This window comes from Muscardinus avellanarius, assembly GCF_963383645.1.
Source record: "Muscardinus avellanarius genome assembly, chromosome: 6".
Taxonomy (NCBI): domain Eukaryota; kingdom Metazoa; phylum Chordata; class Mammalia; order Rodentia; family Gliridae; genus Muscardinus; species Muscardinus avellanarius.
Genome location: NC_137791.1, coordinates 49,635,661 through 49,648,410, shown reverse-complemented (window position 1 = coordinate 49,648,410; position 12,750 = coordinate 49,635,661). Strand labels below are relative to the sequence as shown.

Here is a 12,750-nt window from a genome sequence, read left to right as displayed (position 1 = left end):
CAAATACCCGTGTTCCAATTCTGGACCTGCAAAAAAAAAAAAAAAAAAAAAAAAAAAAAAGCTGAATTCATTTATTAGCTGTTTTCCAATAATTTTCTTTTGTGTGTATGTGCATGCACACACGTGTGCATTCGCACTGAAGACTGAACCCAGGGTCTTGATGTAAGACATACAGCCAGGCATTCTATGTATGAGCTAGGATTTCCCACATCCAAGATCATATCATCAGTGAAAATAGTTTATTCCAATTTGGATGGTTTTTTTTTTTTTTTTTGCAGGTCCGGGATGGAACCCAGGGGCATTTGACCTCCAAGCTACACCCACTTTTTATTCTTTATTTTGAAACAGGGTCTCACTAAATTGTGGAGGGCCTAAGTAGCTGAGGCTGTCCGTGAACCATCATCCACTGGTCCCAGCCTTCCGAATTGGGATTAATTCGGTGGCACAGGTTTGGGATTACAAGCCTGTGCCACCACGCCCAGATGACCAATTTTTTTTTTTGGGGGGGGGAATGGGGGTAGAACCCAAAGGCTATCTCCGGGTTATACTCCCAGACCTGTTGTATACTTTACTTGGAAACAGTCTCACTAAGTTGCTGAGAGCCTTACTCAGTAGCTGAGGCTGGCTTTGAACCTGTGCGATCCTCCAGTCTCAGCCTCCAAGCACTGGGATTACAAGCGTGCGCCACCACGCTGGGCTGGTTGACCTATTTTTAATGTTTAAGATTTTTGCACATTGGCTGGCTCCCACTCATAGTGCTATGTTCCCTTGTATGTTTCCTATTTTAAACTGAGCTGTCGAGTTCCTGCAGAGTATTTTGCTTTGGTTGCTCTATGGATTTGTAACTATTTTAAGACAAATCCTCTGCATGAGCTTTTCTGGGACCACTTACATAAAATTTTGGGCTATAAATCTTCAAAAAGGCCAAATTACTTCAAACCCTTAGAGCAAATATTCCATCATGGAGCATCAAGGTTCACAGTACACAGAGAGCTGTTTGACACTTTTTTTTTTTTTTGGTCAGGACCATAAAAATCAATGCTCAACATTTACTTAGTGCTTAGTGTTCATGATGAAAGTTGGTTACTGGGTATGTCTGCTATCTCTTTGGGTTCCTGATTTGTTTATGGCCTGAGAGTGCTCATTTCTTGATAAATCATTCATACATACTTTTTTTTTTGGGGGGGGTCTGGGGATGGAACCCAGGGGCATTTGACCTCCGAGCTACAGTCCCTGCCCTATTTTTTATTCTTTATTTTTTTTGGTGGTGCTGGGTTTCCTGGAAACCCTTCTTCCTTGGGTTACACTCCCAGACCTATTTTTTATACTTTTTATTTGGAAACAGGATCTGCGTGATCCTCCTGTCTCTGCCTCCCAAGCGCGGGGATTACAAGCATGCACCACCAGCCCAGCTTTATTCTTTATTTTGAAACCGGGTCTCACTGAGTTGCAGAGGGCCTAAGTAGCTGAGGCTGTCCACAAACCATGATCCTCCGGTCTCAGCCTCCCGAATGCTGGGATTACAATGCTGGGATTACAAGTGTGTGCCACCACGCCTGGCTCTTAAGCTTTTTTGAGCAAATTTGTTTTATTAAGGAATCATTCTGACAGAAACTCAAATGTCTACTCAGTTAATAAAAAAATTCAATTACCTGGGCGTGGTGGCACACATTTGTAATCCCAGTAAGATCGCAGGATCAAGGCCAGCCTCAGCTAGTGAGGCTCTCAGCAACTTGGTGAGACTGCTTCCAAATAAAGTATAAAATAGGTCTGGGAGTATAGCCTGAAGGTAGAAAAGCCTCTGGGTTCCACCCCCAGCACCAAACACACACAGAATTAAAAAATAAGGCTGGGTGTGTATCTCGGAGGTAGAATGCTCCTGGGTTCCATCCCCAGTCAGTACCACAAAAAAAAAAAAAAAGGAATATTTTTGGCAAAGACTAAGTTTAGCTTATAGCCACTTTAGTGTAGCAAATATTTGGCCACCCACAAAGTGCAGTCCTATAATCATTAAACCCAAAAGAACAAAATATTTGTCCTAGCAGTTTACATTCTGGGTGAGGGAGAACCAAACAATAAATATCCAATTCTCGGTGGAGGGAGGCCTCCTTGAGTTGGGATGAGGAAGCAAGCAAACAAGAGTGATTAGATGTAGAGGCATGATTGCAGAGAAGTCATACATAGACTTTTGGGTTCCTTTAGATATTTGGTTTTTAATATGAATGATGACAACTATTGGGTTAGGAGGAAAGCCATGTCATTATCTGACACAGTTATGTTGCCTATGGGATAATTACTGCAAGACAGGAAGCAGGGAGATCACTCAAGAGGCTACTGAAATAATTCAAATGATGGAGCTTTAGATCAAGTGGGCTTCGTGAAACCAGCAGATTCTCCAGTGGGTAGTTTTCTTTTCCTTTGGTGGTACTACTGGAGATTGAATCCAGAGACATTCTACCTCTGAAACACACCCCCAGCCCTACTTTTTCTTTGCAGCACTAGGGATAGAACCCAAGGGGCATTCTACCTCCAAGCTGTACCCCATCCCTGCCCTATTTTTCCTCACTGTGCTGCATAAAGTTTAAGTAGCTGAGGATGTCCCAACCACAATCATGTCTCAGCCTCCCACTAATTTTTTTTTTTTTTTTTGGTGGTACTAGGGGTGAAACCCTGGGGCGTTTCTACCTCCGGGGTATACTCCCAGCATATGTTTTACTTGGAAACAGGATCTAAGTTGCTGAGAGCCTAAGTAGCTGAGGCTGGCTTCAAACCTGGGCGATCCTCCCGTCTCAGCTTCCCAGGTGCAGGGATTACAAGCATACACCATCACACCTGGCACTTTTTTTGGTGGCACTGAGGACGGAACCCTTCTACCTCCAGGCTACACTACCAGACCTACTTTATATTTTTTATTTGGAAACAGGGTTTCTTAAGCCAGCGAGGCTGGCTTCAAACCTGTGCGATCCTCCTGTCTCTGCCTCCCTAGTGTGGGGATTACAAGCATGCGCCACCATGCTTGGCACTATTTTACATTTTGATACAAGGTCTATGTGTTGAGGCTGGCCACAAACTTGCAATCCTGTCTCAGCTTTGCAAGTACTGGGTTTACAAGTGTGTGCCACCACACTCAGCTCTGAAAAGATTGCTGTTAGTTTCTGGGAGACTGAAAAGTCAGATGTTTGGGCCAGAGCATCTTACATTTATTGAGGAAGATGACCGTGTAAGAATGACCAGTTGTAGCCATTTTAAACATGCCCTTGAGATGGCTGAGTAATGAATAGGAAAAAAAGCTACTAGTAGTAAACACTGATGGCTGTGTTCCTAAGCACTCAGAGTATCAAAGCACTTGTTTGGACTTTCTTGCATATGGCAAACAAGAAATCAAGAAGTTACATAGAGGTTCAGTCAAGTCTGCAAAAAGCAATGTTGCTGGTCATGGTGGTACATGCCTACAATTTCAGTACTTTGTAGGGCTGAGACAGGTGGTCTTAGGTTCAAGAACAGTAGTACTGAGATCCTATTTCAAAAAATTAAAATGGAGCTGGGGTTATAGGTTGGAGGTAGAATACCTCTAGATTGCGTTCACAGTGCCACCTCCCCCGTTTTTTTTTTTTTCCATAAAACCATTACAGGGAAAAACTGAGGGGTCTTAAAAAAGATCTCGTTTGGAAATAGCATAGGTTGGAAAGAGATAATTGACAATGGTATCTTAAGGAAAATAAGACTCCAAGAGTCTTAAAATGAGTACAGAAGAGTACTGCAAGTTATAGGGTAGGAAATAATGCAGTGATTACAGTCGACATCAATCCTCCCTACAGAAATTTAACATTGTTCCTGTTAGTACTTTGGTTGTTGCTAAGGGCTTTGTGGCCTATGCTTGTAATCCCAACCTTTGGGAGGCTGAGGCTGGAGGATCATGGTTTGCAGATAGCCTCAGCTACTTAGTGAGGCCCTCCACAACTTACTGAGACCCTGTCTCAAAATAAAAACTAGGGCAGAGGGTGTAGCTCGGAGGACGAAAGCCCCTGGGTTCCATCCACAGACCCGCAAAATAATGAAATAAAAAATAAAACCCCATCTCCAAACATCTTTATCATTTATTTTCCATTACCTTGAGAAGGCACAAAGAAGCTTTAAAACACCTAGAATACATTTATTGTGTTAATTCAAACTGCCTTTTTGGTAACACTGGGGAATGAACCCAGGAGGAGATACACCTCTGGCCCCGTTTTAATTCTGAAACAGGCTCTTGCCGAGTTGTGGAGCACATTGCTAAATTGCTGTCTGTGAAACTCCTGTCTCATCTTCTCAAGTACTGGGATTGTAAGCAGGCACCACCAAATATTTGGTTGCTGCAACATTTTACTTTCCATTAGGAAGGAAAAAGAAATTGCCTAGTAGAGAACAGGGTTCAAATCTTTATTCAGCTATCTATCCAGCACACTTAACAGGTAGACTCTTGAATTTGGTTACTTTTTTAATACTTAACCATTGATTAAATTATGCATAGTAGAAATAAATTCATATAAAAATGTAAGGTAATAAAGTTTAGTACTTAAGACACACAAGATACATTCTCTATATAACAAATGAGCAAAGCTGTAAAATTACTACAGTTTCAAAGATTACTAGTTGTAGTTTGTCACAGGGGAATACTAGGAACAGCCTTTCTGAAGCAGTAGAACAAGGGCAGGACCTGCTAATTTGCATTTTTAAAGAATCTCCCAAATGATTTTGGTATTGTTGCTGAGTCATTTTGAAAACCATTGTATCTTCATAGGCCAGTTTTTCTGTAACTGCTAGTATGTCCAAAATCAAGCTCACACATAAATATTAAGTGTGACTTCATGTTATCTAGAATTACTGAGTAAGACCAAAGTGTCTTTAAACACAGACTTTAATGGTAACAATTCCTTTAAAGCTCAAATTAACTTTAGCTTTTACAAGTCTTATGCAGATGTCACTAGACAACATTTAGTGACTTGCACTGGGTTCCTCATAAAATAGACAAATTCACTTGAGTGTAATCAACAATCATTTAACAGTTTTATGTCCAACACAAAACATGGCTAATTTGAGTCAACCCCCCAAATCACTAACACAGCATGATCAGTATCTAAAGTATACTCCAAACTAAGCCATAAAAAAAAGTGAGTGTTTCACTACCCCTGAGACCACTATGTTTACTGTGGTTCATACTTAATGTGAGTACACCCACACAAAAAAAGCAACTTTAATCAGTTAAAAAAAAATCTGATTATCACATTGCAAACCTGCCCAGGAAAAAGTGAGCCACTTAACATGTAAATGTACCATTAACAGGTCAACTGGACTCTAACTCTTACAGATTAAGAGAAATTTAAGAATTTAAAGTTTATGCATTAGAAGATACAGGAAACACAGGAATTCCCAACCAATACTTAAATCTAATAATCACTTCAGTTCTATACATGGCACAAGCAATGTCAAATTTACTGGGTGGGGCAGGGAAACAGCAAATTCTTGAACTCTTTTGAAAGTTTCATTGTAGATGATCCCTAGGTGTTCATACATTCAACAACGTTGGTTTTCCAGGTACTTTACTGTTCTTTTAAACCTGGAGAAGCCGCTATGGCTTATTCCCTTAGAAGCGACATATGAAATGTTGTATAAAGCATCAAGTCAAAGACATATTCACTAATTATTACATCAATGGTTTAAGAAGTCACCTCTGCAAATACTTGATTGCCCATAGGCTAAAAAAGATCAATTTGAAAGCCAAATTAGGGATCCACTGTTTTGTTATAAAAATGTTTTATTCATGTTTGGCTTTCAAGAAATATGCCTACTAAAGCTGTTGAGAGTAGAATCTCAGAAGTATTTTTAAAATAGAGCCAGAGAGCAGTATTTCTTACTGGTGGTACACTAATTTCTTATTCATAATTTGAATCTATAAAAGTTAACAGCATGACATCTACCCTGAAGAACCCATGATTTTTTAAGCAAAAGATAAAATGAGAAAATTCAGTCACTGGAAATATTATATAGCTGGATTAATACTTCCCAATGAAATGCTTATTACAGAATCAACAAAGCCAGAACATCTTCAGAAGGCATGCATTTCACTTTCAGTTTAGAGAAGAACCTCAAGCCAATAAATTATGTCCAAACTACATATTGTTTATAAAAATTAAGCTTCAACATTTCTAGCTTTCCACATCTGTGTGCAGACAAGGAGTAAGATTGCACAGAAATGTAAGCAGTGCAAAATGTGGAAGTGAGGACGTCACATGTACTAGAAACTGAATACAAGACTTTTACTTTTAAGAAATAAAGCATATGATTAAATCAAAATAACTAGAAAAAAAGGTAAAATTATAGGATCATAATTAGGAAAGGTGAAGAATGGTAATGCCCTTGTTACTACAGAAGTTTAGTGGCACAGATAGCACTTGTCAAACAAAAAATAATCCAATAGCATTGACTTTTATTCATTCATGTTAAGTCACCTGAAATGATATCTGTTGCATTTAAATGCTCATTAATGTAAATGGCTGAACAATCCATTTAAATGGATACTCAATATCCCACATTGTTAAGTCACTTCAACACAGCCTCATGACAACTCCCACACCAAAACAGTACTTTATTGTAAATTTTGACCCATTATTACTCCCATGTTGTTTTTTTTTCAGCTGTCAAGTGTACAAGGTGAAGATAAATTCAATTAGATGGGGGATGCACCTGGAAAATAAATCTCCATATACACGTTTCAAAACTGCTGGGTCCCAAGTCCACTTATGAACACCAGGGCTGCCAGTTATGTGCAGCATATTAAAGCTACACTATTTGAATAGCTTATTAATTCTGCATAAATCAGGTCAATCAATGTGTCAACCTGTAACAGACTGTGCACTTTAACTGAACATGGCAAAATATTCACTCTTTTGAACTTTACATCATCATTTGATGTCAAACAATGAAGCAAATCCCAACAGTATATACAAAAAACAGCTTTGCATTTACAAAAGATTGTTTCCCATACTGATTAATCCAGGCAGCTAACTCATTGGTTTATGCAACTTTATTGAAGAAAAATAAATCAATTACTAGCAGAGCTATTAGTTGATCGCTCATCCATTGACAACTTGCATCATTTATTCAGTGCTATATTAAACAGTGTATTGGAAGATAGATTAACTAATAGCTCCAAGCCTCCTAACAATTTAAATGAAAATTACAAAATGTTTTGAGACCCTATTTTGGAATACAAAGGGTGTTTGACTTCCAATTTCCATTCTCTGTAGAACAAGAACAGGTCATTCCTTTATTGACATGCATAAAATACATCACATTTTCTGTTCTGCTGATGCTATAAATTCAACACCAATTCTCCAGCCACATCAGTTATGAGCATAAAGTATATCATGTAACCTCAAATCTCTAACAGGAAGGTTTAAACAGAATGGATGCTGCTAGAATAATGCTGCTTCCTTTGATGTGACAACTGCGCATCCATCTCCCTCCCCCTCAGATGATTTCTTCAGCATGTTAGAGCAGTGAGGAATGGTTTAGTCTCATAACCAAGTTAGAGTGAAGACATTGGCCACATAATACACATGCTCCATTTTTTAAAAAATTCTGAATCTTGGGCAACTGTTCTCTTGTAACTACTTTACAGTTTCTAAAAGCAGTTATTGTCCAAAGCTGGAAGAACTTAAGTCTTCTCAGATGAGCATGTGAATGAATGGAGGGAGGTAAACAAAAAATAAAATTAAAAAAGATGAGGTCTGATAGGGGAGCAGCCGGATAAGAAAATCAAAAAAAGGAACAGTAATTTAAAGTTTATTCCAGCTATAATGCAGGTTATTCTGACTTTAAGGTAGCATCACATGGCATACTTCTGAGTCCATTCCCGAGATATTCTGTTGTACCTGTAAATAAAGAAGTAGTTAATTTTAAAAAAAAAGCAAAAGATTAATATTTTAAAGTAAAGGAAGATTTCTATTTTACCTACAGATTCATCATAAAGTAATTTTAATGGCAATTTTAATAAAAGCCAACAAGGGAAAAATAGCATTGATACAACAAGTACCTTATGCTTTCAAAACAGTATTAAACTTAAGAAGGTAGTACTGATATTGGGAAGCTAATAAAAAAAGAGTAAGCCGTGTGTGTTCGCGGACAGCCTCAGCTACTTAGTGAGGCCCTTCACAACTCAGTGAGACCCGGTTTCAAAATAAAGTATAGCCGGGTGTGGTGGCGCACGCTTGTAATCCCCGCGCTTGGGAGGCGGAGACAGGAGGATCGCACAGGTTCAAAGCCAGCCGCACTGGCGTAAGAGACCCTGTTTCAAAAATATAAAATAGGTCTGGGAGTGTAGCCCGGAGGAAGAAGGGCTTCCAGGAACCCCAGTACCACCAAAAAAAAAAAAAAAAAAAAAAGTATAAAAATAGGGCAGGGGGTGTAGCTTGGAGGTCGAATGCCCCTAGGTTCCATCCCCAGACCCACAAAAGGAAAAAAAAAAAAAGAGCCGCACATGATGGCACATCCCAGGAATTGGGAGGCTGAGAAAGAAGGACCACAGGTTCTCAGTCAGCAACTTAGTGAGACCCTGTTTCAAAAAAAGAATTAAAAGCCGGGCGTGGTGACACACCCTTGTAATCCCAGAGCTTGGGAGGCTGAGACAGGAGAATTGCACAGGTTCAAAGACAGCCTCAGCTACTTAGTGAGACCCTGTTTCCAAATAAAGTATAAAATAGGTCTAAAATAGGTCTGGGAGTATAGTCCGGAGGTAAAAAAGCCCCTGGGTTCCACCCTCAGTATTACGAAAATAAACAAAGGGCTGGATATAGCTTGGAGGTAGAATGCTTCTGGGTTCTATCTCTAGTTCTAGGAAAACAGCCCCCCCCAAAAAAAAACCCCAAAAACAACAACAAAGAGTCCTCTCTACGATCATTCTATCAGCAACTCTAAAAAGTGGCCAGACATTAGAACAAATTTTAATAGAATTATTTTAGCCAGGCACAGTTACACATGCCTGTAATCCCAGGTAACGTGGAGGCCCAGGCAAGAGATCACAAATTTGAGGCCAGTGCATGCAACTTAGTGAGGCTGCATTTGAAAATAAAAAAATATTTGGGTATGTATCTCGGTGGTGAATGCCCCTGGGTTTAATCCCCAGTCCTGTAAAGTAATTAAATTTATAGTTCATCATAATGGTCAAATAGTATACATATTCTATATCAACAGACATTTCCATCAAAGCTGAATCCAAATGTACATAGCTACTAAAAACCAGAATACAACAAATCCTAGCTTTTTAGGTATTATTTGAATCTGGGTATTACCAGAAGAGAAAATGCCTTTGAGACTTAGGCCAGAAAAGTCACATGGAGAAGTGAGATAATTTTTAAGAAGGAGTGGGTGGCCGGGCGTGGTGGCACATGCTTGTAATCCCAGTGCTTGGGAGGCTGAGACAGGAGGATCACACAGGTTCAAAGCCAGCCTCAGCTACGTAAGTGAGGCTCCCAGCAACTTAGTGAGACCCTGTTTCCAAATAAAGTATAAAATTGGTCTGGGAGTATAGCCCAGAGGTAGAAAGCCCCTGGGTTTCACCCCTCAGTACCACAAAATTAAAAAGAAGTGAGTTATTAATGTTAGTGAGGTTCTCAGCAACTTAGTGAGACCCTGTTTCCAAGTAAAAATAGGCCGGGCATGGTGGCGCACGCTTGTAATCCCCGCGCTTGGGAGGCAGAGACAGGAGGATCATGCAGGTTTGAAGCCAGCCGTGCTGGCTTAAGAGACCCTGTTTCCAAAATATAAAATAGGTCTGGGAGTGTAGCCTGGGGGAAAAAAAAAAAAAAGGTCTGGAAGTATAGCCCAGAGGTAGACAATCCCCTGGGTTCCACTCCCAGTACCACCACCACCACCACCAAAAAAAAAAACAAAAAACAAAAAACAAAAAACAAAACAAAACAAAAAAACAAAACAAACAAAAAAAAAAAAAACCAGGCTGGGTGGCCCATGCCCAAAAGATAGCCTCACCAAGCAATGAGACTCTTAGCAACCTAGAGACACTTTTCAAATAAAAATAGGGATTGGGTGTATCTAAGAGGTAGATTGCTTCTGGGTTCAATCCTCAGTACCAGACAGACAGACAGACAGACAGACAGAAGGAAGAGAAGCAAGAGAAAGAAAGGGAAGGAGGGAGAAAAAAAGAAAATGGAAAGGAAAGGAAGGAAAATAAAAGAGGTGTGGTGAATGGTGCTAATAAGCCTCGAGGAGATGTACTGAGCAGGAATCTCCAGGTGTAATAACGACACATCTTAGGATCAACAGTTAGTGCATCCACAAGCCAAGTTGTAACTGAGGAAGATCACTAATACTGACAAATACTATTAACTTCTCCTTAAGATTACATTCATGGACTAAATAAAAATGTAATGATAACCTTAAACGAACACACATCAAAGGGTATAGATTTGTATTCATACTAAAAAATATTACTAGCTTCATTTTAAAGCTATAACTAAATTAGACTATTTTTCTAAACTTTTAAAGATAAAGTTCTTTCTACACAAATTTAAGGTTTCCCTCTTCAAAAAGCTAGTATTTCAAAACAAAAGCTTTACTTAGCATACAGGAAGCCACAAACTATAGCTGACACTAATGCATGCTTGTCAGTAATGAACATTGAGTTTAGATGCTTAGGCTTAAAGTATTTTTACCTTCCAATACTACATCCTGGCAAAATTCATATAAAATGACCACATTCCACATTGTAATGGTACAAAATTTCAAGCTAAAAACTTATTGCCATGGTAGTTTGATAAAGGCACTCTTACATTTCTATTTCTTACTGGTGCTATATAACTGCTTTGCCATGCAAAAATACTTTTAAGGAGTAGTTGACTACCGGGTATACTTTCACATTAAACAGGTCAAGCAGTTAAATGTACAAGTTTTTAGAAAATTTCCACATCGGTTACCTTTTGTTAGTTTTATACAGTGCCTTAAAGCATGCAGCACTCAAGTGCTGGCAATACCATGAATAAGTGCACCATAGAGTGCAGGTCCTCTTACCCTACAACATAGCGTATTTCTCTGTCCACTCTCTTGCTAACCTATTGTACCTAATTGAACAAGTACACTTAGTATTAATTATAGCATATGGAAGTTATGATGGTTAAATTGAACATAAAGATAATTCAAATACCTGAGAAATTTAGACCAAATTTTTACAACAGCATTAATATTTTTTGGAAAACATACATGGGGTGAAGACAAAGTATTTTCTTTATCCAAACTTGAGAGTAAAGTAATAAAGTATTTGACACATTAGAAAAAAAAAAAAGGATATTTTTGAAGAGGATATTCACTTATTTTAAAATAATCACATTTTACATAACTATCTCTTTGCACATTTTGACTATTATCTTTCTAGAAATGAGCATCAAGTCTTCCTGGCATTGGTTCAACTTAGAACAAAATATGTGACTAACTCTTAAGTAAAACCACTTTATAATATTTCCTTTAACTACAGAATACTTACTTATCTCTGTCTGTTTTATAGATCCGTGCAATCTCTGGCACTAAGGGGTCATCTGGGTTTGGATCACATAGCAGTGAACAAATGGATAAAAGAACTGCAAGCAAACAAACGGATAATAGACAAGTGTCAAAAGGACTTAACACATTAAAACCGCAATCTTCAAGTTTTTATTAGCTTAAAATTTTAATTTCAATGAGAAATAGTTCTACTAGCAATAGCTTCACAAAAGAGAAGCTCCTGGTAAATAAAAAGTGCTAAAAATAACTTTGTGGATATCAAAACCAATATTCACAGCTGGGTGTGGTGGTGCACACTTGCAATCCCAGTGCCTGGGAGGCTGAGACAGGAGGATCACACAGGTTCGAAGCCAGCCCCAGCTACTTAGTGAGGCTCTCAGCAACTTAGTTGAGACTCTGTTTCCAAATAAAATATCAAATAGATCTGGGAGCGTAGCCCAGAGGTAGAAAGTCTCTGGGTTCCACCCCTAGTACCACCAAAAAAAAACCCCCAAAACAAAAAAGCAATACTGACTAGCTATACAAATACTCCCATAAAAGTTCTGAGGTAAAAACATAAACAGATGTTAAAACATCATTCTACTAAGAGAGCAAGTGAAATGAAAATAATACCAAGATCTCGTGGAACCAAGTGAGCCTTCACAGCTCTAGTTTTTACTTGACCTAATTCAACATACCAACATGATACCAGCATGATAGAACATTCATTCTGAGTACTTGTTGGGGGTCAGTCACCATGCATATATAATATTTTAAGTTATAAATGCTCAAAGTTGTGACAATCATTGGATAAAGGAAAATAAATCAACAGTAAAAAAATTATTCTCACATAAGCTAAATATTTGCTGACAGCAGTAAATACAATTTATTTCAAACTCATATGCATGGGGGGGTAATATAATCACAGAATAAAAGAAATCTTGGATACAAAGGCATAAAAAATTTCAACGGTGACAACTAGTTTAATAAATTAGCAAAGTATGACTGCCAAAAACAAACAACAAAACATCAATTCAACCTGGGTTTATGTAAATAGTTTAAGTATTATAGTGCATCACAGAAACAGAAAAAGTTAGTACTCGCTGGGCATGGTGGCGCACGCTTGTAATCCCCACGCTTGGGAGGCAGAGACAGGAGGATCGCGCAGGTTCGAAGCCAGCCGTGCTGGCTTACGAGACCCGGTTTCCAAATAAAGTATAC

At 38.7% G+C, this 12,750-nt stretch overlaps 1 protein-coding gene across 2 annotated transcripts in view; it reads right to left on the bottom strand.

The window, feature by feature from the left end:
* Nucleotides 1-7,455: 7,455 nt before the first annotated feature.
* UBE2D3 (ubiquitin conjugating enzyme E2 D3) overlaps nt 7,456-12,750 on the bottom strand; it is a gene marked incomplete at both ends in the record, with an annotated part of 41,610 nt that continues 36,315 nt past the window's right edge. The window contains 2 exons of one of the 2 annotated variants that reach the window (XM_080697537.1): nt 7,456-7,913; nt 11,534-11,627. In XM_080697537.1, coding sequence (XP_080553663.1) covers nt 7,868-7,913; nt 11,534-11,627 — 140 coding nt within the window. Of the gene's footprint in view, nt 7,914-11,065; nt 11,115-11,533; nt 11,628-12,750 lie in introns of those variants that run through there. The other variant, XM_080697538.1, reaches the window with a different exon arrangement.